Genomic DNA, 9,535 nt, shown 5'->3' on the forward strand with positions numbered 1-9,535 from the left:
CTCACCCACACCTCTGCACCGCTCACCCACACCTCTGCGCCCACTCACCCACACCTCTGCGCCCACTCACCCACAACCTCTGCGCCCGCTCACCCACACCTCTGCACCCGCTCTCCTTTGGTCCTAGACATTCGGTGCTGCGGACTGGGAGGTCTTCCACATCGGGGAGAGGATCTTCCTCGCTGTGGCGAACAGTCACAGCTACGATGTGGAGATGCAAGTCCAGAATGATTCCTACATCATCAACTCAGTCATCTACGAGCTGAACGTGACCGCGCAGGCCTTTGTCAAGTTCCAGGACATCCTCACCTGCAGGTATGCGTCACCGCAGGCTGGTGGGAGGGTGGGCTGACCTCTGGGAGGCCCACCAGGTCGGAATCCCCGTTAGGCTCATCCTCACCACCCTTCCCGTGGAAAGACTGGCCTGCGGAAGTCAATGCTGCCCTGAGGCACAGGTTTGGTTCCCAGAGCCGGGCGCTGTGTGCAGAGTTCTGCCTCTTCACACCCGTCACCTTTCATCCGGGCAGTGGAGGCAGGAGGGGGCTTCATGCCCATCGTGTGGAGGGACAGCCGAGGCCTCACGGGGACAGGTGCGAGGTGCAGGCTTCAAGTGCCCACAGCCTGCTGGTGCCAGCTGCCACCAGACACAATTACTCCCTTCCCCTGATGTTGCATCCTCCCCGACACCAGGACACAGAGACTGGCGTGTTGAGACAGACGTGCGATCCAGGGAACGTGGAGGGTGGGTCTGTATGTACAAGAAAGTGATGGTTCCAGACTGACACGCTCTGCGGGGCCACAGGAGGTTGCGTGGGCACCACATTTTGGACAGCGGGCACTGAGAATCTGTAACCGTCCTGACCAGCATGGGGCTTCCTCTGGGGTGGGATTCAGAAATCTGTGAATAAACCTGCAATCGAATCTGTATTACTCAGATCCCAGAGCCAAGGGCCATGGGTCAAGCTTGGAGCTGGAATCCGGCCTGTGCCCGCCCTGGGATGGAGCCGGCGGCTTTCCCAGGTTTCCTCGGGTTTCATGCACGCCTATTTCATTTGGTAACGATTCACCTACCCCTCCTGGGCACTGGGCTCTAATCTCAGCTTGAGAGACACAACGACGCATACCTTTAGACCCTTCAAGGAGAAAAGTTTCCAAGATGAACTGCTCTGTGGAAAGGGCTGGGTGAGGTGCAGCGAAATCTCATGACCCAAGTACGGAGGAGCGAGCCCAGCTGCTGTGTGCTGCTTAGCTGTGCGCACCCATGGAAGTGCAGAGAAGACTCTGGAAGGGAGTGCCTCACTGTCAGCAGTCACCCCAGGACCAGGCGGGCTGCAGGGGTGTGCAGGCAGGCCAGGAAGGACTTTCCCTATTTGCACTGTTACTTCTGAACTGCTGATTTTACAAAAGACGACAATGTTAACTTACTCGTATCTTACTTATTTTATTTTTAAAAATTAAAAAATAGAATTCTCAGAATAAAGAAAAAGAGCCAGCAGCGGTGCCTGCCAGGGGCACTGGGGATTCTGGGGTGAGTGGGTTCTGTGGCCCCTGCGTGGCCTGGCAGCCATGGCAGGAGAAACAGGCACTGGGCGGCGGTGGCAGTTGTGTATCCCCAGCATGAATCCACCCCATCCAACGTCAACGCTGAGAACAAAACATAGATGAGGCTTTTTAGAACAACGTTTAGAATAAGACAAGTTGGAGAATGAACTGTGATTAAAAATTAGTCGTGGAGACGATGCCAATCTAGAAACGGATGAGGCAGACACCTCAGTATTTGAAAGCTGCGAGAGCGGACGGGACGCAGCTATACACTTGTAACTTATGGCCGTGTCACCACTGGACAGTGGTGTGGACAGTTTATGAACTAAATTATGAAACACAGAAAGTACTTACTAATTAAGGTAATGTTTAATAATTACCATCAAAACAGCACACAAAAGTCAAACTCCTAGCCCTTCTACCCAGAATGCGGAATTCCCTGCACCTCTGGGAGACGTGATGTGGCCTCACCAAGTCCAAAACCCTTTCCAGGGTGCTGAGGAGTTTCACGGCTTCTGTGTGTAACCTTGGCTCTGACTGCCTTCAAACGGTCTGCTGTGTTCGCTCTCTACAATTCAGTGGTTCTGTTAAATCCACAAATACGTGCAGCCATGGCTGCAGTCAATTCTGGAACATTCTCCTCCCCTCGGAAGGAGCCCCCACACCCTTTGCCCACCCCTCCCTCCCCACCAGGCACCCCCGGGCCCACTTCCTGTCTCTGCAATTTCCTGTTCTGGACATGGCACAGAAACAGAATTGCAGAGCTGTGGCCTCTGTGCCTGGCCTTTTCTCGCAGCACCGTGTCCTCCAGGTTGGTGGTGTGGCCACGTGGGTCCGAGCGTCCCCCTTCTCGTGGCTGAGTCACAATCCATCCACCCATTTGTCCGATGATGGGCATTTGCCAGAGGGCGTGATTCTGAAGAATAACATCTGTCCTACAGCGAGTGTGACCCAGGGCTGCTTTGGAGGCAGAATCGGGCACTAGATGCCTTATTTTGTGGTGAAACCGAAGCCGGCTTCTGATGTGAGCCTTGGAGCAGCCAGACAGGATCTTCCACCACTGGTACATCCAGCATGGCCGCTTGTCTTCCTCAGGTCTGGGTTTTAGAGCTCAGATCTGATTGAGGAGTAACCCCGCGGATTCACGCTGACTCGGAGCCTGCGGCCGTGCCTCCAAACCAGAGCATGTGATCACAGGCGTCCTCATCCTCCCTCCAGAGAGCTGGCACGGGCTCCATGGGAACCAAATCATAACCCGCCATTAATGGAGGTGGCTCCAGATGTCACCCTGACTGACCGAAGGAGTGAGGAGCCCAACACTCCATGGACTCTGCCCGCCCTTCTTGTCGCTGGACACCTGCATGATCCCTCCCTCTCCCAGGGTCCTGTCTGAGCTCCTGCTTCAGGCTGGCCCCTAACTGCCTGCAGGGAAGCACTGGGATGAGGCCCCTCTGCTGTCTGAACTGGCCACAACCCTGAGGCTGCTGCATGCAGAGGCACTGGCCTGGCCTGCATGTCAGTAAGATGCTTGCATGTGCATGGCTTCGACCTCCATTTCCTCATCTCGAGACGGGCTGACGCTGACACTTCGGCAGGTGGGCTCCTGGCGGGGAAATGTTCCAGGGGAGCTGCTTGTCAGACCCCACAAACTGAGCTGTCCCCAAGCACAGATGCACCGTTTGCAAATTCAGGCGAGACTCCTGTCTAAGACAGGACACAGCAAATTTGTTTGCAACAAGAAACAGCTTCCGCTTGCAGGAGAATATCTGTGAACCAGCAGGTCCTGCAGGCCCCTCCTAGAGTGACCTCACGGCTGCTGACCTCACAGCTGAGGACACAGTGCTGAGAGAAGAAGCCAGGCACAGAGGCACAGCACTGTGATTCCATTTCTGCGCAGTGTCCAGAGTGGGAAACCAAGCTCCTGCCTCCAGCAGGTGCCAGGAGCCTAAGACTTCTTCTCTGATTGATTCAACCTCTTAAAAGTGTACTTTTGTACCCCAGTGGTCATAGCAGCATTATTCACAGTAGCCACACGGAGGAAATTCCCCAAGTGTCCGTCAGCGGATGGATAAACACAACGTGTCCGTTCACACAGAGGAGCATTACTCGGCCTTAAAAAGGAAAGAGATTCTGACACGCACCACAACACGGAGGAACCTTGAGTCACTGGAGTCTCAGCTAAGGCACAAAAGGACAAATACCGTGCGATTCCATTTATATGAGGTCCCTAGAGTGGTCAAATTCATAAAGACAGAAAGTGGCGTGGTGGGTGCCGGGGCTGGGGAGGGGGTGGGGGGCGATGTTTGCTGGGTGCAGAGCCTCAGTTTTGCAGGATGAAAGCGTTCTGGAGGTGGATGGTGGTGGCGGCCACACAGCAGTGTGAATGTGCTTAATGCCCCTGATCTGTGCACTTAAAGATGGTTGAGGTGGGAAATGTTATGTTATATATATTTTACCACAATTTAAAATTTGAGGCTAGACATGGTGGCTCATACCTGTAATCCCAGCACTTTGGGAGGCCGAAGTGGGCCTGATTTGAGGTCAGGAGTTCAAGACCAGCCTGGCCAACATGGTGAAACCCCATCTCTACTAAAAATACAAAACTTAGCCAGGTGTGGTGCCGCACACTTGTAATCCCAGCTACTGGGGAGGCTGAGGCAGGAGAATCGCTTGAATCTGGGAGCTGGAGGTTGCTGTGAGCTGAGATCTCACCACTGCACTCCAGCCTGGGTGACAGAGTGAGACTCCATCTCAAAAATAAATAAAATAAAATAAAATTTGACATGTTTTTTAAGCAAACAACTAATTTACATTTTCCTGGAATAGACCAACACATATGTGACTGTGAGAAAGTCATTCCCCACTTTGGCCCCGGCTCCTCCTCTGTGAATTTTGGAGGTGGCTTCAGGCCAACCCCCCAGTTCCGGCGATGTCTGTTGTGTTCTAACATCCGCCCACTTGTTCCCGCAGCGCCCTGGACTGGGAGTTTTTCTCGGTGGGAGAAGATTACTTCCTGGTCGTGGCTAACTCCTTTGATGGGCGCACCTTCTCGGTGAACAGTATTATTTACAGGTAATGAGCTGCCGCCTTCCTTCCCCTTGGGGGCTCACCGAGGCCGGCTTCCTCCCAGCGCCTTCCTTCCCCCTGGGGGCTCACCGAGGCCGGCTTCCTCCCAGCGCCTTCCTTCCCCCTTGGGGCTCACCGAGGCCGGCTTCCTCCCAGCGCCTTCCTTCCCCCTGGGGGCTCACCGAGGCCGGCTTCCTCCCAGTGCCTTGCTTCCCCTTGGGGTGGGGGGGCTCACCTTCTCTCACAGGTGCCACTGGCTCACAGCGAGTCCCAAGTGAGGTGTCATTTCCTGAGACTGGCTGGGCCCAGTGGACAGCCCGTTGCTGGCTGCACCTGTGTGGGGTCTGAGCCGTCCCTGCCCCAGGTGTAGCCACGACCCACGAGTGCTGGCGCTTCTGCTTTTGGATCCTGGCAGGGATGTGGTGTGTGGACATCCTAACGTGGGAGTCGTTGATATTTAATTTTTAGCTCATAGACACCATGGTGTTCTCAACACATTTATTTCTAGGAGTTTTCCAAGTATTGTACGTTTAACGAATGGGGTTGTCTTTTTTGTTTTAATTTTCATTTGCAGCTGCTCATAACAATCATTTTTTGTGTCTAGCCACCAAACCAAACTGTCAAGCTTTTCTTAAAAAGATTCTCAGGGGACTTAGGAATATAATTACCTCTGAGAATAAAGAACATTTCCCCTTGATTTCTAGTGTTCTAATTGATTATTTAGCTTGCTTCCCTAGATAAAGCTTCCAGAACAATTTTGGATGGTGGCAGAAGCGGCAGCTGTCCTGCCTTACTCTAATTTAACAAGCACATCGGAGCATGGCTGTTCGATGGGCTGTGGGTCGTCCGGGTCAGGGCTGGGGTCTCTGGCATCTGTGAGTGCGTGATGCGTTCCGCTATGTTTACTGCTGATGTCATGATTTATAGTGAGAGATCTCCTCGCATTCTTAGACTTGATGCCGCTTGGTGATGATGCAGAATTATTTAATAAGCCACTGGCTTCCAATTGCCTATCTTTAAGCTTTTAGCATCTATAATAGGAAATGAGATTGCTCAGTGGTTTTCTTTCGGGGACTTAACTTTATCCAGTATAAAATGAAGCCTAACGGTAAACACACACTGCAGGGCTTTCTAATTGCACCTGTGGAGTCTGCAGGGCTTTCTGACTGCACCTGTGGACTGGAATAGTCCGAAGAATAGGATTTTTCTCTCATTTCTGACAGCTGGGTTAAATTCAGTTATAAAACCATCTGGGCCTGGTAACTTTTTAATAATAGCTCCTTTTTATTTATTTATTTTTTGGTGGGTAACAGGGTCTCACTCTGTAGCCCAGGCTGAAGTTCAGTGGCGTAATCTCGGCTCATTGCAGGCTGAAATTCCCAGGCTCAAGCAATCCTCGCACCTCAGCCTCTCTACTAGCTGGGACCACAGGCATGGGCCACCATGCCTGGCTAATTTTTTTTCTTTTTTTGAGATGGAGTCTTGCGTTGTCACCCAGGCTGGAGTGCAGTGGTGCAGTCTTGGCTCACTGCAACTCTGCCTCCTAGGTTCACGCCATTCTCCTGCCTCAGCCTCCCGAGTAGCTGGGACTACAGGCGCCGCCACCTCGCCCAGCTACATTTTTGTATTTTTTAGTAGAGACAGGGTTTCACCGTGTTAGCCAGGATGGTCTCAATCTCCTGACCTTGTGATCTGCCCATCTCAGCCTCCCAAAGTACTGAGATTACAGGTGTGAGCCACCGCGCCTGGCCATAAATACTATATTTGAAGGCAATGAGAAAAGAATGGGCTTTACTTGATAATTCCATATGATTCGGGAGATTAGCTTCATGTAATCTGGAAGAAAAAAAGCTTACTCCACTTCACATTGTACACAAAAATAAATGTTAAATGGATTAAAAGTCCAAATGTGAAAAAGAAGAAAAGCTAAGGGCAGTTGCATAACCTCAGGGTTCTATGGAGAAGACAAGCCTGGAAGGAAAGGCACTGGGTCTGACCACCTGCATTAAAAGCTTTCTGTGGAAACAGACATCCTATTCAAAAGCAAAAGACAAACTCTTTGCCACACATACGACAGAAAACGAACTCTTACAAACTAATAAGAGATGTGTTTTTAAATTTGGAAAAATGGACAAACGATATGAATAGGAATTGGCCAGGCGCGGTGGCTCACACCTGTAATCCCAGCACTTTGGGAGGTGAAGGCAGGCGGATCACGAGGTCAGGAGATCGAGACCATCCTGGCTAACACAGTGAAACTCCGTCTCTACTAAAAATACAAAAAATTAGCCGGGCGTGGTGGCGGGCGCCTGTAGTCCCAGCTACTCGGGGAGGCTGAAGCAGGAGAATCGTGGGAACCCGGGAGGTGGAGCTTACAGTGAGCCAAGATAGCTCCGCTGCACTCCAGCCTGGGAGACAGAGCAAGATTCTGTCTCAAAAAAAAAGATATGAATAGGAATTTTTAGAAGGAAAGATGAACAGTGTGAATAAACATTGTAAGTGATTTGTCCTCAAAGCAAAACCCTGACAGGTTCTCCCCCATTTGTTTGGAGGCATTTTAAAGATGGGCAGTGGAGTGGGTGGGGATCCTGGGGATCCCACCCTGCTCTTTCCCATGAGAACAGGAGCCACCACGGCTTCTCCAGAAAACGGTCTGGAAGAATTTATTTTCATACTTCGATATTTAATATTTAATTAAATTTAAACAACTCGTGCTCTTTGATGTCGGCGCCCTGCCTTGGGGACTCCATGCCTCGGAAATGGAAGCCCCTGGGATAAACGAGTCCTTTTGAAGGCAAACCCTGGTGACCAGTGGCTACCCAGAGTGAGAATGAGGACCTGGGCCAGCCCCTGACGAGGGACTGCAGAACAGCGGGCAGAGAGCTGGGCTCCTGTGTCTGAGGACAGAGGGGCTCCCACCTGCGTGGTGGCCTGCATCTGTTTGAGGGGGCCCTGGGGAAAGTCACATACCTCACGATTGAGGCCGACCCTCAGAACTACACGTTTGGGGGTCCCTGGGGGCAGGATCTTGGGTGGATAGGAGGTAGTGCTGGGATCTTGGCGAGATCTGGAATCTTTCCTCTTCTGGGCCTCAGCCTCCTGCTTTGCAAGATGAGAATGCCCTCATGGCCCAGAATCAATCTCTCCACGCCGTGCCAGTGGGGGATGGAAGAGGCTTGGATGTGACCCAGAGCTGCTGGGTCCCTGACAGCACAGGTGGGAGCCCGGGAAGAAGAGCCACCCCACAGAGCCCAGGCTGACCTGGCTGCCGCTGTCTGTCCCGCAGGTGGCAGGGCTACGAGGGCTTCGTGGCAGTGCACAGCCTCCCCACCGTCGGCTGCAGGGACTGGGAGGCCTTCAGCACCACGGCCGGCGCCTACCTCATCTACTCCAGCGCCAAGGAGCCCCTCTCCAGGGTCCTGCGGCTGAGGACGCGCTGAGGCCGCGGCTGTTCAGGAGCAACTGGGGTGGCCAGGCGGGGCGGGACCCCAGCACCTCCCCGCAAGTGGCCCTGGACGTCCAGGTGGGCCGAGCCTAGGGCAGCCCAGGCCTGGGCATCAGGCAGGGTGCAGGTGGAGCCATCTGCAGCCCTAGTTGGGGCAGGGACATCCATCCACCTCTGGGTCCTTCTGAGCCACACCCCCAGGGACGGTCTGGGTCTTACAGGTGGAGGCCCAGAGCCCCTGCCAGCACTCGCTCATCTGAGTGTCAAGCAGGGATTTCGCTGTCAAGGAACCGTTTCTATAAATTTTTACCTCAAACAACAGGACCTCGGCTTGTGTCCCCGCTCCTGCAGTGTGCACCCAGCCGCCTGAGCAGGCGTGGTGCCGTCCCACCATTGCCGCCACCTATTTATTGTGTTTTATCTGAACAGAACTGTATTTATATTGCTCTTTACAAAAGCACGGGTGCTCCTCTCTCGGCAGTGGGTGGGCACAGCCCCTCACCACGGACACCTCCCCGTACAGGGGACACTTCCCCATACAGGGAGAGGCGTCCCTCCCAGCCTCAGTTTACCCATAAATGCACTGGGGCGAGGTCAGAAATCACAAGCCTGGGCATGGCCTGTGTCACACCCCCTCCCCACGGCCCCACCCACAGGGACCTCAGCTTCTGGACCTGGGATTTTTTCCCAGGATTTTAACCACATGTCGTCCAGCTGACTGGGACTCAGGCTGCGTGCCTCCATCTGCCTGTGTGCTGGCTGTCCTAGCGCCCTGGGACATCCTCTGCTGGCCCTCCTGTGGTCATCTCGTCTCTGCAGCCAGGAGAGCTGCTTGTCCATCTGTCACAGGCAGCAAGGATGAGAGGGGTTGATGGGCGCAAGGCCCCGGGGCTCCTCCCTCTTAACCTATGTGGATGCCAGAGAAACCCCTCCCCCATGAGAAGAGGCTCAGATAGCAGCCTCCAGGGCCATGCAGCCCAGACCAGACCTGCCAGGGTCTTTCAGGAACTGTACTCCTGCTTCTGCGACACCAATCAGAACAGCAGCGATCCTGAGAGGGTTTACAATTTGCTTTTTCTGCCAATCAGAACTGTGGACAAAACTTCCTGTTTTCTACACCGCAGCTGTCTGTTCACCTTCAGCTGAGAGAGAACTCCTGACCTTTCATAATGAAATGGAAGCCTCCCCTTGTCTGGCAAATAATAAACTCAGTGTCTACTTTACCCGGCTTTGGGATCTTCGTGTTTTCCCTGGGCTCGCTGTTTTCCAGCCATCACTGTGGCCAGTGGAGAGCCACTCCCCTCTGGGGCAGTCTCCGAGAGCCTCCTTCCCCTCTGTCCGGCCAGCAAGACTTTCCCAAGCATCCTGAGAGCCTCCTTCCCCTCCGTCTGGCCAGCAAGGCTTTCCCAAGCATCGTGAGAGCCTCTTTCCTCTCTGTCCGACCAGCAAGACTTTCCCAAGCATCCTGAGAGCCTCTTTCTC

General features: G+C 53.4%; 1 protein-coding gene across 1 annotated transcript in view; it reads left to right on the forward strand.

Annotated features, from left to right (window-relative positions):
• TSPEAR (thrombospondin type laminin G domain and EAR repeats) overlaps positions 1 to 9,527 on the forward strand; it is a 250,187-nt gene extending 240,660 nt beyond the window's left edge. Inside the window, exons 10-12 of the mRNA XM_017888692.1 lie at positions 128 to 315; positions 4,513 to 4,614; positions 7,895 to 9,527. Coding sequence (XP_017744181.1) covers positions 128 to 315; positions 4,513 to 4,614; positions 7,895 to 8,048 — 444 coding nt within the window. The 3' untranslated portion in view covers positions 8,049 to 9,527. The remainder of the gene's footprint in view (positions 1 to 127; positions 316 to 4,512; positions 4,615 to 7,894) is intronic.
• The last annotated feature ends 8 nt before the right edge of the window (positions 9,528 to 9,535 follow it).

This window comes from Rhinopithecus bieti, unplaced genomic scaffold (assembly GCF_001698545.2).
Source record: "Rhinopithecus bieti isolate Rb0 unplaced genomic scaffold, ASM169854v2 scaffold_18153, whole genome shotgun sequence".
NCBI lineage: Eukaryota > Metazoa > Chordata > Mammalia > Primates > Cercopithecidae > Rhinopithecus > Rhinopithecus bieti.